Below are 19,038 nucleotides of genomic sequence, written 5' to 3'. Positions count from 1 at the left end.
ACCCCATGGTCCAGCTAGAGACACCCCTCAAAAGGTTATCCTCCCTTTAACATTCTGTCCTCCCCTCTTGAACCCAGCAACCCACCTCCCTCGACAAGCCCCCCCCCCCCCCCCCCCCCCCCCCCCACTGGCGCTGCTGGGACTACAGAGCGCTGATGGCCACCTGATTGACTGACAGCTCACTGAGGCAGGGCTTTCCCGTGAGAAATTCCCTTGACATAATTAACATTGGCAGCCGCCAAGATCGTGGGCGGGGTACACCCACCCCCACCCCTCAGTTGTTTAGCTGGGGGAGGTGCAGGGGCAACAATACCCTGTCATAATCAGCCCCTACTTTCGCTAAACCAAAATCATTACTTTAAGAAGCTTGAGAATCGAAAGAACTTTGATTTCCATGAATCCGAGTTCACCCAGTCTGTGCACAGCATACATTTATAGCAAATGCTTTGAAATGTGTTCCCCCACCCACACTTTACATAATGAGAGTAATATTACAATTTAAAAAAAATCTTTGAATGAATACTCTCCAGACTGTTTGATTTCATCCTTCCGGAATGCCAACTCTAACATCTCCCCGTTATAGTTACCTAATTGTTTCTTAAAGACTCTAGTCTCCTGGCCTCAATCACCCCTGTTAGCAACCTTTCCCAGCTGTTAAGCACATCCCATGTGGAAAAATGCTTCCTGATGTCTGTCCTAGGTTTGCCTTTTAAAACTCTGGCTCCATGCCCTGTTGGCCTGTTGCCATTGCACCTCTGAAGGAATTGTTTTGAGGTTTATGGTCTCATATTAAGTGCATTAACTCTCTCGGAGATCTCCTCCAAGCTGTCTCTCGCAGGCCAGAGCGCCCCAAGTTATCAAGTTGATCCGAGTAGCCCTTCCCTCCCTCGAGCACAGACCGGCCTGGTTGCTCTGCTCTCTTGCCCCTAGAGTGCCTGCTTGGCCCCTACGGTGAATGTATTATGGCAATAATCCACCAGTGTATTTGTATCTGTGCTGTTGCCCTTGTATTTGTATCTGTGCTGTTGCCCTTGTGGGCTTCTCCTATGGGCCATTGTATGGTATTATCCATAGGGGAACATGTTGGGGCATGTATGGGCTCCGCCCATGGCTCCTCCCCTTGAAGGGAGGTATAAAGAGCAGTCGACCTGTAGGCGGTTCTCAGTGTTGGATCAGTCGCAGGCAGGCACTGTTCTAAGTTGATTAAAGCCAAGGTTTACTTCTACTCTTGTCTGGAGTGAATTGATGGTCACATCAGCCCCATTTTCCCATGCTGGTGTGTGTGCAGTAAGGGAGGCCCGACTCGTGGTTTAGGATCAAGACTGAGCTTAAAGTATTTTCACTTTCTTTGCTGCTGCTTTGAATTTAAAACAAATTAAGTCTTGTTTTATTGCACTGAATATAGGCGAGACGTTGCTATTGGCAGTCTGGCTGTTTGTCTAAACCAATGGCCGAGGATTTCTACACAGTTGTCCATTTAACTTACACTAGTCTCATCAGACAGAATCCAAAAGCCAGTATGTCTTCTTGTGTTTCACATGTGTACAGTTAAGGACGTTGATTTAAGTATTGCTGTGAATATTGCTTAAGGCAGATGACAGAAGGGAGGGGCACTCAATCACCAATTGGCCTTTATGATATTTGGCTGAGGGATGAAAGCAGCATGATAATGGCCTCCTATTGGGAGCTGAAGGAGGCAGCGTTGGCTATTCCTTGACTGAAAACCAGAGCAGATTTATGTCTTACCAGGTACTGATGGCCAGGTGTACAACCATGTGTTACCAGTCTTCAGCTGGTCCTTGTAATCGAATACCATGGTGTTTACCCAAGCGATTGGGCAGTCCTGGAAAGGAATCAGAAACAATGAAACGGGACTGACTGAAAGTGGTCAGATACATTTCTTAAATTAATTAATACTAGTCAGACGGAGAAGCAGTTTGTTCAGTCAGGCTTCAGCTCAAGTGTCCTGGCCAATATTGATCCCTCAATCAACATCACAAACCAAGTTAGCCGCTCAGTATCACAGTGTGGTTTCTGGGAGCTTGCTCTGCACAAATTGGCTGCCCAGTTCCCTTCAGGACACCAGACACTACGGGGTGGGACTTACTATCCACCCCGCCGCATGTTGCTCGGCGGGGAGGTGGACCTCCAGCGGGATTTCCCGTTGACCGCATCCCTCGCCGTTGGGAAACCCATGCGCCGGCGTGGGACCTCAATTTCCCACCGCCGCAAACAGCCGGTAAATCCCGGCCCTACAATTCAGAAGTACTTTATTGGCTATATAGTGTTTTAAGACATTGAGTAATTCTTTCCTTTTTATTTAGTACCTACCCTTAATCGCCCTGAGAGGCTGTTGACTGTGAATATTGGCCGTGAATGGAATGTGAGTTCATTTGCTCCCTTTAGTTTGTCCCTTTTCCCTTTAACGCCTCTTGTTTTAAAGGCAAAAGGTGCCACAAAGCCAGACAGCGCTGGTCAACGAGACAATCAACCGCCTGGCTTGTCAATGTGTCTTTGTTGTAATCACTGGAAGCTATGTTAGAATGTTATCGGGTGATTTGCTCTCCCACTGCTGATGGGGAAACATGTCTGTTCAGTTCTGAATTTACGCTTCCCCTCTACCCTGGCACTCTGGAACCCGGCAACTGAAGAGTGACCCCAGCACGGCTGACTGAACTATAAAGCGTCAAAATGTCAATGGACGGGCTGGACACTTAAAGCCTTAATGCAGGCCCCATTTTAGAAGTGGTCATTTCCTGGCTGAGGCACGGCCTTGTTACTTGGATACCACCTTCCAAATCCTCTACTGACTGGAAGGGAAAGGAGTGCTACCCCACAGGAACACTAACACCAGCACGTTCTCCTCCAGGATTACACGTGGAAAAGCCACAACATTCATCCCCATCGTTAAAAAGTCAGTTGATATTGGCGGGGGCACCAGTGAGGCAGTATGTTTGCAACAGAGGCCTCAGATTGGTGACACGCCCACACACACTTTCTCAAGAACTTTTACTTCCCCATTCTTGCTACTCGTCCAGAATGGAGTTCTCAGAAGTTCATGACTTGGCAACACTGCAAAGTTATTTCAGAGATTTTCAATTGGAAACCAGTTTCAAACAGATGGAAGTTGATGTTAAGCAGGTTGTAATAAAATATTGTTTTTCATTCAATCATACCTGTATGACAAAATGGGTGTGATCAGTTTATGCTGACCATATGACTATCATATGATCCCAATCAGCCGCAAACCTGCATATGTTTTTATCTATGTATATGTGTCTATGTTTGCATGACGGTATTTACATATTATACACAATATTCTCAGATGCTCAGCAATGTCATAATGACCAGGTTTTTTGTGATGTTGACTGAGAGATAAATAGTGGCCAGGGTACCAGAGGGATCTCGCCTGTTCTTGGAATCATAGGATCATAGAATTTACAGTGCAGAAGGCGGCCATTCGGCCCATCGAGTCTGCACCCGACCTGAGCCCACAGCTCCAGTCTATTCATACACATCCACCCTTCCCCGTAACCCCACCTAACCTTTTTTGGACACTAAGGGGCAATTTAGCACGGCCAATCCACCTAACCTGCACGTCTTTGGACTGTGGAATGATACATGAGCCCCCGGAGGAAATCCACGCAGACACGGGGAGAACGTGCAGACTCTGCACAGACAGTGACCCAAGCCGGGAATCGAACCTGGGACCCTGGAGCTGTGAAGCCACAGTGCTAACCACTGTGCTATCATGCCTTTAAATAGTGTCATCGGACCTTTCATGTGAACCTGAGAGAGCAGATCGGAGCCTTGGTTTAAAGACTCATTGAAAGATGACACCTCCGACGGAGCAGCACTCCCTCAGCACGACACTGGAATACCAGCCTGGGCTCCGTGCTCAGTTCCTGGAATAGGAATGGAACCCATAACATTCTGACCCTGAGGTACTCCGGGATCCTGGCCTGGGCAGAGCACAACGACTGTACATCGCTGTTGAGCCTCGGAATAAACTACCTTTGTTGGTCGTCCTCGATGTCGGTGATTTGAGGAACTCACAAGAACTCAATGAAAGCTAACCCTTTGACCAAGTTTCCCACCATCCTTCCTCATGCAGCCGAAAGTTCAATTCTGTTTGATAACACTGCTGTGAAATGCTGCAGTATGTTTATCACACCACAAAAATATAGGTTCCTTATGGGGTGCGCAAACTCCAATCCTGTCTCAGCTTTGACCACAGAACCAAACCGATTGGTAATGGAATGTTCAATAATACTCATGAGTGAAAATACACTCCCTTCATTACTTCTTCTTCGGCCATCACTGGCTAACGAGTATGATTGTCCACCTAGGAAACTCCACCTTACTGGTCATGGGTTCTGTAGGTCCTTGCGTGGCTGATGAACCCGATCCTAGAGTCGCGTTTTTGACGGCACACTTGGCAGGTATTTCTGGGAGCCGGGATCTGTCCTTGGACTCTGGATCGCTGGTATTCCTTTCTCCGGCTCCTTTCCCGGGTCTCCTCTTGCAGCAGGGTGTCCTTGAAGAACTGTGTCCCTTCCATCAGGAGGTTTGGGCAGCACGGTAGCACAAGTGGATAGCACTATGGCTTCACAGCGCCAGGGACCCAGGTTCGATTCCCCGCTGGGTCACTGTCTGTGCGGAGTTTGCACGTTCGCCCCGTGTCTGCGTAGGTTTCCTCCGGGTGCTCCGGTTTCCTCCCACAGTCCAAAGACGTCCAGGTTAGGTGGATTGGCCATGCTAAATTGCCCTTAGTGTCCAAAAAGGTTAGGAAGGGTTATTGGGTTAGGGGTTATGTGGATAGGATGGAAGTGTGGGCTTAAATGGGTCAGTGCAAACTCAATGGGGCAAATGGCCTCCTTCTGCACTGTATGGTCTATATCTATGATCCCCCAAGTAGGTCTCTACTGAGCAAGGGTCTCACAGGCATTAGCATCGATGTTGCCTTTCTTGTGGTTAAGCCTTCAGGGTGTCTTTGAAGCGTTTCATTGTCCTCCTCTTGTTTGGAATTATTGTTAACTTATTTTGATGAGCTCCAGTTGGGTTTGAATACAAGGTCGGACATTTCCCAAGGTTAAATGCGGAACCACACATTGAGCCTGCCTTTGCCTTTTTAGCACTGGGCTCATTTATCCGAACACTACTTTATAATGCTGTCCTTGCCAACACTCTGGCACCCTATCTTTGCACCAAAACCGAGGTTTAAAAAAAGAACAATAAAATTATATTTCTGACTTGGGACTTTTCTCAGAATTGAGTTCTGCCATCTGTCCACATGATGATATCTGATATGTGACCAGTCACTGGCTTCCTGTCCGACAGTGCTACAGCCTTCAAACCTCTGTGACATTCTTTTCTGATAGTAGTGATAATATTTGTGGTAGGAGCAGTTCATCGAGGAGAGACTCGGACCGCTGGGGAAATTTGAACAGGTTCGGAGAGCAGACCCGCGCAGACACGGGGAGAACGTGCAAACTCCGCACAGACAGTGACCCAGCGGGGAATCGAACCTGGGACCCTGGCGCTGTGAAGCCATAGTGCTAGCCACGGTTAGCACTGCTGCCTCACGGCGCTGAGGTCCCAGGTTCAATCCCGGCTCTGGGTCACTGTCCGTGTGGAGTTTGCACATTCTCCCCGTGTTTGCGTGAGTCTCACCCCCACAACGCAAAAATGTGCAGGCTAGGTGAATTGACCACGCTAAATTTCCCCTTAATTGGAAAAATAAATTGGGTGCTCTAAATTTTAAAAAAAAAGCTTGGCTGATTCTCTCCAATGGGGAAAAACAAATCAGATGGGACACAAAACAGCCCCCCCACCGTACTGCAATACTTCTGATATGCTCAGAACAAAGTAACAGACAGCGTTATCAGAGACCCCTCCCACCCAGGCATTGCCTTCTTCCAGACCCTTCCATCAGGCAGAAGGTACAGAAGTCTGAAGACTCGCACATCCAGACATAGGAACAGCTTCTTCCCCTCAGCTACTAGACTCCTCAACGACTCCCCCTCGGACTGATCTGTTCCCTGTAAGAACACTATTCACAACGCCCTAGGCTGCTCTTGCTCATGTATTTGCTTTGTTTGGCCCTTTGTTCCACGCTGTAACCAATCACTGTTTGTCAATGTGGAGCTATTGGGCCAATTGGTTGTCTTCTCAACCCAATTTCAGTTCCGGTCTCACCTTGGCCTAAAGCTGTAGATTCTCCACCTAATCCTCTTCACATCTCTGCTCCTCCTGAAGGCATCCTTAAACTCTAACTCTTTGACAATGCTTCTGGTCGGCTGTGCTGATGCCTTTTTTGGCCCGGTGCCTGTTTTGTTCTGTTGGTGCTCCTGATAAGCATGCTGGGATGTTCTACCACATTAAAAGGTGTTAGATAAATGCCCATGCTGCTGAAAGTTAATTGGATTTTGCATCGGAAACCGGATTGAGAAAGAAGAAATCATTTCACTGAAAAGGACACAGGAGGCATTGGAAGAGGAGGAAGACATTTGGCCCGTTTGTCCTTTTCTGAGATTATGGCTAATCCGTGACCTAACTCCCCCCCCCCCCCCCCCCCCCCCCCCCCCTCCCGGCACTCCACCAATTTCCATGCTGGGCACCCCCGGCCCAATCATGCACATGCACATAATGCCAGCTGGCAGAGCCACCTGGACACCTTGGAAGTGCCAGACTGGCATCCAGGTGGCACTGCTAAGGTACCTGGGTGGCACTGCCAGGTTTCCCAGGTGACACTGCCAGGGCACCACTCTTCCCAAATGTAATGCAGCTGGGGGCCTCCGATCCCCTGGGAGACCCCCCCACGAGTCCTGTTTCCATCTGGTCCCGTTTTGTAGGGCCCAGTGCTGAACGGCGCTCGCTCGAGGCGTCCGTGGAGAAGGGGATTAATCCCAAAATCTCGGGGATCTGCACATTACAGTGACACTTACTACCTCGCCCAAATACGTAGATTTACCAAAAAGTGATCCCGCCCACAATGGGCAGGATTTACAGACTGTGTTGGATCTAGCGAGGCGTGGCGAGCCAGTCGATCCGGGGAGGGGGTCTCCCCGCTTTCAGTTGCCACGCTGCGCCGTGGCGAGCTGCTTTTCTGATGCAGCGTGGCCGTTAGATCGGGCCCACCTTCTGGTAAATCACAGGTCAATAGGGACAGCCTTTAAGCAGGTGGAGTTCCTGTTCAAATCAAAGTGGTCCAATATGCTCTGGGAATGCTGCACAAATTCACCTTGTCCATTGACTGTGGCAATAATAACATCCACCAGTAATAGGAACTCAGTCGGCACAGGTAGATTACTTCCCCCATCTTACTGGCCATTCCCTTGCCGTGAATAAATTATTTTACAACACTAGGTTAAAGTCCAACAGGTTGATATGGAATCACGAGCTATCGGAGCGCAGCTCCTTCATCAGGTGAGCTAGTGACTCCAAACAAACCTGTTGTACTTTAACCTGGTGTTGTAAGACTTCGTACTCTGCCCATCCAGTCCAACGCCGGCATCTCCACATCAAGTATAAATTGCCATTTACTTAACACCTTTAACATCCCAGGTCACAAAATTCAACTTACCCGAGTACCTGGTGATGGATCGCCCAACCAGAGTCATTCCCATCAGAACCACTAACTCTAAAATTACCATTGTGCAGGTTCCCGCAGAGGTCGGAGCGAATCAAGGCAAATTCAGGACTTACCGCTTTCTTCGATTTCTTCTTGGTGGATCGTGCCTTCTTGGCCTTTTCAATCACGGCGTACAAAGCAAAACAGAGCCGGGTCATACGTGGGAGGTCGCAGTAGTTGATGTCAAACTCCAAATTCTGGTTCCACAAAGGCTCTGAACACACATTGACTTCGTGACTGGAGACTGTCTTGCACAGCATCTCATTCCCATGGAATAAACCAGCTTGCACGACGAGCTGGGATGGAGGGAGGAACAGACAGTGAAAATCACGCAATCACACAGTGATCGTGTCCGCTGGCGTTTATAATAATAATAAAAAGCACTTATTGTCACAAGTAGGCTTCAATTAAGTTACTGTGAGCAGCCCCTAGTCGCCAAATCCCGGCGCCTGTTCGGGGAGGCCGGTACGGGAATTGAACCCGCGCTGCTGACCTTGTTCTGCTTTACAAGCCAGCTGTTTAACCCACTGTGCTAAACCAGCCCCTAAACAAGTTTAGAAGAGCAAGAGGAGCCTCGATTGAAACATAAAAAGATCCTTTTTATGTCAGTACTGACCCTCCGACTGTGCAGCACTCCCTCAGTACTGACCCTCCGACTGTGCAGCACTCCCTCAGTACTGACCCTCTGACAGTGCAGCACTCCCTCAGTACTGACCCCCTGACAGTTCAGCACTCCCTCAGTACTGACCCTCTGACAGTGCAGAACTCCCTCAGTACTGAGCCTCTGACAGTGCAGAACTCCCTCAGTACTGAGCCTCTGACAGTGTGGCACTCCCTCAGTACTGACCCTCCGACTGTGCAGCACTCCCTCAGTACTGACCCTCCGACTGTGCAGCATTCCCTCAGTACTGACCCTCCGACTGTGCAGCACTCCCTCAGTACTGACTCAGTACTGACCCTCTGACAGTGCGGCACTCTCTCAGTACTGACCCTCTGACAGTGCGGCAGTCCCTCAGTACTGAGCCTCTGACAGTGCAGCACTCCCTCAGTACTAAACCTCTGACAGTGCAGCACTCCCTCAGTACTGACCCTCTGACAGTGCGGCACTCCCACAGTACTGACTCTCCGACAGTGCAGCTCCCTCAGTACTGACCCTCCGACTGTGCAGCACTCTCTCAGTACTGACCCTCCGACTGTGCAGCACTCCCTCAGTACTGACCCTCTGACAGTGCAGCACTCCCTCAGTACTGACCCTCTGACAGCGCGGCACTCCCTCAGTACTGACTCTCCGACAGTGCAGCTCCCTCAGTACTGACCCTCCGACTGTGCAGCTCCCTCAGTACTGACCTTCCGACTGTGCAGCACTCCCTCAGTACTGACCCTCCGACTGTGCAGCACTCCCTCAGTACTGACTCAGTACTGACCCTCTGACAGTGCAGCACCTCTTGCTGTTACAAGCATCTCCATCCCTTTTGAGTTTGTTTTTCAAAAGCTAAGTGTATTAATCATAACAATCTTTATTAGTGACACAAGTAGGCTTACATTAACACTGCAATGAGGTTAATGTGAAAATCCCCTTGTCCGGCGCCTGTTCGGGTACACAGAGGGAGAATTCAGAAAGTCCAATTCACCTAACAGCACATCTTTCGGGACTTCTGGGAAGGATCCAGAGTACCCGGAGGAAACCCACGCAGACACGGGGAGAATGTGCAGACTCTGCACAGACAGTGAGCCAAGTGGGAATGGAACCTGGGACCCTGGAGCTATGAAGCCACAGTGCTACCCACTGTGCTACGGTGCTGCCCATAACAGTCCAGCTATTCAGCTGCCATCTTGCAGCTGTGCCGAAACCAGCCCCCACCCAGCATCCCCCCAGGCACACACAATCAAACAGCAGTGACCAAAAAGCACCCAGGGCCAGGAACCCTGGCGGGCTGTCCCTCTCGACTAATATCAGTTGCTTTTCCACCCTGACTGAGTTCAGACAACTCGAAGCAGACATGCGACTGAACACTGGGATGGTCTTTTTGCTCATCAAGCAGTGTGTGCCCAGATTCCTAACAAGATGCCTTTAGTTAGTTAGAGAAACAGAAATGCCCTCAACACAAAGCAACTAAACACGTACAAAATTAACCTCCGCGGCTGAACTTCGTTTTTATTACTTTTGAACCCATCAACTTTCCTGCACCATTTGACGTGCTGCGTTGATTGAGTTGCAGAAATGTTTGTGAACACAAAACCTTTCTCTCAATTCATGTAAATCGTAAATCTAGTGATTTAGCAATCCACTTGTTTTATTTTCTCAGTGCTCATCGCCTTGTCATGGCCATCTCAGTGAATCACTCACAGTTTTGTTTAATATATACATAGAACATACAGTGCAGAAGGAGGCCATTTGGCCCTTTGAGTCTGCACCGACCCACTTAAGCCCTCACTTCCACCCTATCCCCGAAACCCAATAACCCCTCCTAACCTGTTTGGACACTAAGGGCAATTTATCACGGCCAATCCACCTAACCTGCACATCTTTGGGCTGTGGGAGGAAACCGGAGCACCCGGAGGAAACCCACGCACACACGGGGAGAACGTGCAGACTCCACACAGACAGTGACCCAGCGGGGAATCGAACCTGGGACCCTGGAGCTGTGAAGACACAGTGCTATCCACTCGTGCTACTGTGCTGTCCTAATCTGAATAGGACAAGCACCGAGTTAATTTTCTAATTTCTAACCAAATAAAATGACGCAACTATCTAAGAATGCTTAAAAACAAAAGGCTCGGAGCTTGTTGCTATGGTGATGTTGATACTCGATGTCAAAGCCTTCGAGGGGGCTCACTGTAATAATTTAATTGACAACAGGAGGTGATGGAAGTGATGTGCTAATTGTACAGAAGGTTACATCGACTAACCACATGCAGATCAGCGCATTAAATAAGAATTGTTGCCAGAATCCCATAAGCTTGACTCACTCATTTTTGAGCCATCTGAAAAAATAACTTGTGGCCAGTATTTCAAAGCTGTACTTCAAAGCACCATCTTTGTCGATACCAGCTCACAATAAATCAACATTTCAGCATTAAGGGCACAACATCATCCCATGGGTAGTTTCAAGAGTGGAAAACCAGCTGACAACAACAACTTGCATTTATATAACATCTTAAATATAAATGAAAAATCCCAAGAGCCAAGAGCACCAAAGGCACAATTTGGCCCGAGGCACTTGAGGAGATATGAAATGAAATGAAAATCCCTTATTGTCACAAGTAGGCTTCAAATGAAGTTACTGTGAAAAGCCCCTAGTCGCCACATTCCGGCGCCTGTTCGGGGAGGCTGGTACGGGAATTGAACCGTGCTGCTGGCCTGCCTTGGTCTGCTTTCAAAGCCAGCGATTTAGCCCTGTGCTAAACAGCCCCTTGTGAAAGAAAGACTTGCATTTTGATAGCATCTTTCACAACCACTGGTCACCTCCAGCACTTTGCAATCAATGAGGTGCAGTTACTGTTGTAATGTAGGCAATGTGGCAGCCAATTCATGCAAAGCAAGCTCCCAAAACCAGCAATGTGATGGTCACCAAATAATCTGCTTTTGTGTTTGAGGGCACGTATTGGCCTAGACATCAGGGAGGACTTCCCCTGTCCTTCTCCAAAATAGTTTCTCAGGATTCTTTTAACTTCCACTTGACAGGTTTATGTATTCTGTCTGAAAGATGGCACCTCTAACGATGCAGCACTCGCTCAGTAATGCACTGGAGTGTCAGCCTAGGTTCTTGTGCTCACGTTCTAGAGCAGGACCTGAACCCACGACCTTCTGACTCAAAGGTGGGAGTGCTACCCACAGAGCCACAGCTGCCATATGATGGCAAGATGCTTGGTCAAAGAGGTAGGTTTTAAGGAGAGAGGGATGGACAGGTTTAGGGAAAGAATTCCACAGCTTAGCCCTGGGCAGCTGAAGTCATGGGGCAGGATTTACCGACCAACCCACCGTTGTCAATGGAAGTCTGGTTGACTGCACCGCCCGCTGCCGGGAAAACCGTGCGCTGCGTGGGCAGCCAGTATATCCCATCCCTGGTCACCAATGGTGGAGCGTTTACAATGGAGGATCCTCAGAAAGAGATCAGTGCCGAGATCTCAGAAGGCGGTGGAGCTGGAGGAGATTACGGAGATAGATTAGTGCCATGTACCATCACTTTAGCAATGGCACTGGGGTAGAGATGAATTGCTCAAATGCATTTTGTAATTGGGGGGGAAGGATGTGGGTTTTTGTCCACCATCCCACATGGGAAACTGTTCACCTTGTCTGTGGCGGTATGACAATGGGTTAAGCAAAGGTCAGGCCAATTGTCCCAAAATTGGGGTGTGTCGAAGCAGGGAGATAAAATCAATGATCCAGCCCGTTCTGACAGACTCCGGAATCAGTCAGTGAACGATTAACCCCAGCAGAAATTTGGGTGGAGGTCGCTTGATTGCTCTCTCAGCGGGTGACGGATGTGGCACAGAAAGATCCAACGGGAAGGCGAAAACGATCTGCAAAACTATCAAAAGTGGCTGCGCCATCGAAGTCACCAACCTAGCTTGGGGCAAACTCTTTGTCAACTGAAATTGGACACACCGTTTCGAAACGAGAGCTTCTGACTCGGAATGCCAAATTCACGGTTGATGACGCACGATCTGTGAAAAGGTCAGCTCAGCAATAAGGTTTTAAATCACTGGAGGAAGGCAGCTTGAAGTTCAAAAACAATGAGTCTTCGGAAAAGCAGCCTGGACGCTCAATGAATGTGTTTATTGTTTCAAAGAAATGCTCCTTTTTAAAAATATAAATAAAAAGAACCTCAGAACTTGGGGTCTCATCTACCGAGGTTGTTTTTATCTGTCTGAGATATATGAAGCAAAATTGCCTCAAAATATTTGCCCCCCCCCCCCCCCTTCGGAGCTCATGTGATGAGGCGCAGTTGACGACAATTTCTTTTTTTAAAAACTGAACTTTCTTTTTGTTGCTAAGAGAATGGAGCACGTCAGGCCCCAGTATCAGGTCAGGTACAGCACAGCTAGATGCAAATAATGCCCTCTACGAGGCCCCATTCTCAGAAGCATACGTCATACCATATCAGCGTGAAACTTATCCATTTTCCCACAGCAATTTAGTGCCAAACTTGGAGCAGTTCTTTGCTGTGAGCCCACTACTTTCACTAACTAGACTGAACATGCCCAAACCCACTTCATGTGGGATCCCTGCAGGCAGCCAATGGGGGGGAATTATGTCTGAGAGTTAAAGCCAGGTCCCAGGAGGTGGAAGCCTGGTGTCTAACCCCCAGTGTCCGACATGAAAACAAATGTGGAAAGTGAACATACAAAAATGCTAGGAGTATTCAACTCATGTATATGTGAATGCTCGGTAAGATTTTCTCCTGCTGTCTGAGGTGTATAGCCACTGGAATTGTTAATCCAGAGATCCAGGTAGTGCTCTGGGTTCGCAGGTACATATCCCACCCCGGCAGGTGATGGGTGAGATTCTCCGTTCCCTGACACCGATTCCGTAGTCGGCAATCGGGCGGTGAATCCCTTTTGATGACGAAATCGGGGACGGCGCATGTTTGATGCAGGTTTTGCATGCTCCCCCCCCCCCCTCCGAAACAGCGTCAACGTGGCGCGTGCCACCTGAAGGCCCTCCCCCGATGCTCCGCCCCCGATGGGCCGAGTTCCCGACGGCGCGGTCCACTTGTGGTGTCAGCCGTGCGGGATCCCAGCGTGGCGGCTGCGGACTGTGTCCACAGTCGGCCTGGAGCCACGCTGCTGGGCAGGGAGGGGGGGTGTCCGTGAGGGCTGGGGGGGGGGGGGCTGTCGGGTGGCGAGGGTGTGCCCGGGGGGCACTATTTAGCAGGTCGGGTCTGCCGGCCGGCACCATGCCTTACGGTGCGACCGCTGCAGGTCGTCGCCATGCGTATGCGCGGACAAGGACCCGGCCATTCTCCAGCTGTTTATTTTGTGGGGGTGGGAGTTACGTGGCGCGGCTGCTGTCCCCTCACCATCGGTCGCAGCATCGGTGAGGGGCCGCCACCGATTTTTTCCACGGATAACGCCACTCATCACCCACCCACCCCCTCACCGTACTCCACCGCCCTAAACACCATCCTCCGAGGGATTCACCTTCTTCAAATTCCCCCGGGAATACAAACTCCTCCTCCAAGCCACTCACCATCCTGATTTGGAAATACATCGGCCGCTCCTTCACTGTCGCTGGGTCAAAATCCTGGAACTCCCTTCCTAACAGCACTGTGGGTGTACCTACACCTCAGGGACTGCAGCGGCTCAAGAAGGCAGCTCACCGCCAGCTTCTCGAGGGCAATTAGGGATGGGCAACAAATGCTGGTCTAGCCAGCGAAGCCCGCATCCCGTGAATGGATAATATATTGTTTTTTAAACCGAGGACAGCATTCTCAGACATGTCAGCAGGAGTCTATGTGACCATAACACATCCTGTTTCACGTTACCCAGTCAATCGTTTTTGCATTCTGGGATTATTTTTGTATCCTCCTTCACAAAATGCTGATAGAAAAGACAATACCCACATGGATGAAGAGAAGGGCGGGGACCAGACTGGGTCAGTTTTTAAGTAAGAACTCTGTGAGGCTCTTCGGAAGCAACAACAACATGCTCAGATGGGACATGAGTAAACAGATGGGAGCCAGACCACCACATTTCCCTGCCACACAAACGTAGACCAATAGAATGACTTGCTCATGACATTAAACAGTGTGAGGTGGTCTATCTGATCCGACTGACAGAAGCTATGAGGTCAAATACCCTAGGCTATAGTGACAATGGCAGGGCATAATCTGCCATGATTGCAGGTAAAAAAGTGTAATGACAGATTGGCAGAAATTCAGAGGCGAGATGAACTCTAAGCCACAGGCGAATGAAGGCGGCCAAGACCGTCAACCTATTCCCAAACAAGACTCGATTATTCCTGGGAGTTTGATACACCCTGAGCACATGAGAAGAATAATGTTATCCGGAAATCACACATCAGAGGACAATTACATTCCTCCCTGAGGAAAGAAACAAGCAAAGACAAACGACGACTGCAATAAAGTAACCACAGTGCGAGGTGTGGGAACTGCAGTGAGTGTGTTTTACGGGATCGTAAAGACCATTTTATTTCTTCACACTAAGGAGGGCGAAGGGGTTGTCGGAGCTGAACACTTCACGCACACTGTCCATTATATATTAAAAACAACTGCATATCCGCTGTGCCCCACTTTACAAATATGTGGCACTTCAAACTGCCTCGTTGAAAGTTGTCCGCGACTATTCACTGCGACACACTGTGACATCACCAAAGTGACTGAAAAACGTTAGCCAGCAAATATCAGCATGCAGCAAAAAAAAGCAATCAAGTAACTCCATCTGAAAACCGCCAAGCAGCAAGTAACAATTTCTAATTTAGAACAAAATGCCAGAAGCAACCAATCAAATGGCTCCAAAAGCTTACTTGAGCGACCATCTTAAATTCCACCCCCCACTCTCCCAGTTTGCAACGTAAGGAACCCAGAAATATTAAACGTTTTTTAATGATATTGCAAATCCCTGCCAAACTCCTGCAGAAATCAATCCTGTGTCAAGAGCTAACGCCTCGATTGTCGAGAATGAGCCATTCAGAAATGATGGGTGCGGTTTAACAGGAGCAATTTGGGGGGGTGGGGGGGTCCGGTTTTGGGCGTGAAAGCTGGCCGTTCCTCAATGCCTGCAGTGCCGAGAATAACACCCCCCCCTATCAAATGGGACTCTGTTTCTTCTCCTGCTCTCGTTGAGGAACACACCATCAAGGCCGCACGCACCTTCATTTCCTTCAGTACAGAAGAGCCCTTTTTAAAAGCCAATCTGATCTTGCAGGCCCCAACCCCAGCCTCCGGACCCCCCCCCCAAAGCCCCATCTTACTTGTTAGGGATTCCTCGAGCCCCCCTCACATCAAAAAGGGCCTGGCATCCCTGTGCCTGATCCCTGGCATGGGCAATCTGCTAGCCTGGCAGTGCCACCTGGGCACCCTGGTAGTACCAGCGTGCCTGGTTGGCAGGGCCAAGGTGGCAGCAGGAGTGCCAGGAAAACCCTTTGCTCCGAGCCTGGGAGACCCACCAGCTGCCATTGCGCCTTGTCCATGTCTGTGTGTACCAGTGCTAAATGGTGCCACAGTGAGTTCTCCCAGGCACGGCTGTTCGATCTCGGGACCTTGGGAGACCCAGGTGCAAACATATTTGAGTAAGGCTAACTACCCACTGAAATGTGCAAATCTGGATCACGCCCAGTGAGTGCGAAATCCAGATCACAAGATATCCCCAGTGTCGCAAATCTCGTGAGAGCTCTCTTGCAAGATTTAACGACCTTGTCACGTCAAGAGTCTGGCGCGATGAGGCCATGCTATTGCGCCCATGTCTTCACTCACTATTTCTAAACATTGATCTTCCTCAACTGACCAATGGTGAAAAAGCCAGGAAACCTTTGAAGGTGCATTTTATAAATATACAGAAAAGTATCAAGATGTAAACCATGCTGGAGGTAATTATATACAAGGTTTGTTTATACAATCTGTGAATATTATAACATGCATTTCTGGATTTTACTGTTTCAAAGACAGACCTCTGCCACGCCCTGGTCACTCCCGTCATCTTCTCTTCGAAACCGAGTGGGGGAAAAAAAAACAAACAAAGGCCGACAGGCCGAGAGTTCCTATTCCATCCATTTTCCAAATTTTACATCGAAGAAACATCTGAGCAATGTTTTCCCAGCAAATTTAACTTTCTCTCCAGTCATTCTCACCCACCCCCATACATTCCTCAACTCTCCCATCCACTTCCTCTTTTGATAATCCCACCTTGTTTGGGAGTCCAACTTGCTCCGCATTCTTCCCAGTGGGATTCCCACAGAACTATAGGAACAGGATGGCTCGATTCACAGTCTCAGGGAGTGAGCTCTGTTGCAGGAGGCAGATTGTATGAGACCCGATCTTCTAATGTGATCAGGAACACCCAACTGCTACATTGGAATCCCGCAGAAAACAGCTTTGGCAATCGTTAACTTTGCATTTATAATTGTCAGAAACTTTTCTATGTTTTGGGAGACCTAGAACACATCACTTCAGCTATTTAGTCACCTTTGTTTCTTTTCGATAAAAACTGTGCCTTAAATCTTGCACGGACTTATTTGGCTAATTCGGAGGATGAGAACAGATCAACCTGATGATTCAAGAGAATTGACAAATCTGTACGTTAGAAACGTTTCATCAATTTGAAACTGACGGGAATCTGCCCCCTTGCCTCTCTCACCAATGAAGTTCAGTTCGAGGGGCTCAATTTCCATTCCCGCCTCCCTGTTCTCCACCCCACCCCCTCGGTTATTTGGAACAACGAAACAGGAAGAGGGAGAGGGAGCAGTGGACAAGTGGGTAATGATGGGCGGACAGGTGCACCCATCGAATCCACGCCTCTGTGACTCAAACCCGAAAAGCAGAATTTTACCGGAAGGTCAGACTGTGGCCTGGCCCTGGTGAGGTTGGCTACTGTTTTGAGCAAGTTGGACAACTCTCTGCGGTTTGAGTGAGGTTACCAAAGGACAGATTTTCCTCGGCTGTGTTGTTGTGCAAAGCAGAGAATGTGCGGAGGAAATTTGGCGGAGATGAGTGCACGTCTGTGCCTGGTTTCCCCTTGTGTGCTCCACTCAAGCAAGTCCAAATAAACAAGTGGAAAATCTGCTCCTGTACATTTTTGGAAAACTTTACGCAGGAAAAACTGTAAAGTTCAGACAGGTATTTTCTAAAAGAACCAATCCTAAATTCCACAGAACCCTCACCATCTTAAAAGTAGGTGAATATATTTCACTAAATCGGCAAGGTGCAGACTATGGGTTCATTAAAATAACAACGTGGGCGGGATTTACCGATTGTTCACACCGGCGGGGAATTCCGGTCCCACGCCACGCACGGGTTTCCTGGCGAGGAGGGGTGCTGTCACCGGAAATCCCGTTGACAATGGCGGGGTGGATAGGTCATGTTGGCGGGCCGCCTCCACCAACGTAAAACGCAGCGGGGTGATCGGTAAATACTGTCCCCCTTCTTTCATAGTTTCCAAAAATAATTTACTCAGAAGGGTGCAATGCCTGGACATATTCCTTTTGTTGTCAGAGGACATATGAATATGTGCAGGGTCTAGCAAGCGTAAGTGAGCCACATTTCGAGCCCAACTGATCATCTTAAATTGGTTGTCATGTTTTAGCACACTCAGGATTGTTCAGCAAGAGCTGTCGAATCACCAAAGCACATCATTAAAAAAATTTTTTAGAGTACCCAATTCATTTTTCCAATTAAGGGCCAATTTAGTGTGGCCAATCCACCTGTCCTGCACATCTTTGTGTTGTGGGGGGCGAAACCCATGCAGACACAGGGAGAATGTGCAAACTCCACACGGACAGTGACCCAAAGCCAAACCACATCTAACTTTAGACATCACATTCTGAATTTTGCAAGCAGGGCTTGGTTGAATAGGACCAGCACAGCACAGCTGGAGGGACATGTTTTTAGATACGATTCACCAGCTGTTGGGACGTATAGCCTACGTAACCAATGTCACACTGGCACTGAAATTCCTATCAAACTAACAACACGTTTTGCAAGTTGCATACAGTTTTGTGTTTGGTTCTGTGCTTCCATCGCGATTTACATTCTAAAGCAGTCCAGGGTTGGAAATGGGGTCATTTAACCCTCTCATTTCAATTCCAGTCTCGAGGATTAACCTGGTGCTGTCAAGGACGGAATGTCAACCCCGCGGACATTGCTGTGATCAAACCCAGGAATAAAGTCCTTGTGGCATTAAAACATCATTACTTGTTTGCCCTCTTTGACCATTTATTGAGACTAAGCATTAAGAATCATCCAATCAGGAGAGCAGCACGGTGGTGCAGTGGTTAACACTGCTGCCTCACGGCGCTGAGGTCCCAGGTTCGATCCCGGCTCTGGGTCACTGTCCGTGTGGAGTTTGCACATTCTCCCCGTGTCTGTGCGGGTTTCGCCCCCACAACCCAAAGATGTGCAGGGTAGGTGGATTGGCCACACTAAATTGCCCCTTAATTGGAAAAAATGAATTGGGTACTTAAATTTATATTAAAAAAAGAATCATCCAATCAGAGAACAATGGATTGAATCTTTGGAATCCATGATAGGCAGGTTTGGAAAGGGGATCAGGAGCAAAGTTGGGAAACAATTCCTCGAGTCGGTTCCCGTCTCCAAATGTTCTTGCCAGAGGTGGGGGTCAACAAACCCCCATCAACAGCGGCAACTAACCAATTAGACCCATTATTGGACCAATTGGGGAAAGACACCAGTGCGATCTTCCCAATGGCAACGGGCTGGAACCTAGCA

The 19,038-nt window shown here is 48.8% G+C and overlaps 1 protein-coding gene across 7 annotated transcripts in view; it reads right to left on the bottom strand.

Moving 5' to 3' along the window:
• The window catches only part of pik3cd (phosphatidylinositol-4,5-bisphosphate 3-kinase, catalytic subunit delta), a 219,529-nt gene that overhangs the window by 47,668 nt on the left and 152,823 nt on the right, over window positions 1-19,038 (bottom strand). For all 7 annotated transcript variants that reach the window (XM_038821382.1, XM_038821381.1, XM_038821383.1 and 4 more), the window contains 2 exons: window positions 7,708-7,929; window positions 1,747-1,843 (listed from right to left, as the gene is read on the bottom strand). In XM_038821382.1, the coding sequence (XP_038677310.1) occupies window positions 1,747-1,843; window positions 7,708-7,929 (319 nt within the window). The remainder of the gene's footprint in view (window positions 1-1,746; window positions 1,844-7,707; window positions 7,930-19,038) is intronic.

The sequence above is a fragment of the Scyliorhinus canicula genome, chromosome 16 (genome assembly GCF_902713615.1).
Source record: "Scyliorhinus canicula chromosome 16, sScyCan1.1, whole genome shotgun sequence".
Lineage (NCBI taxonomy): Eukaryota > Metazoa > Chordata > Chondrichthyes > Carcharhiniformes > Scyliorhinidae > Scyliorhinus > Scyliorhinus canicula.
The sequence above is the reverse complement of the archived record's forward strand: the minus strand, read 5'-3'. Positions and strand labels throughout refer to the sequence as shown.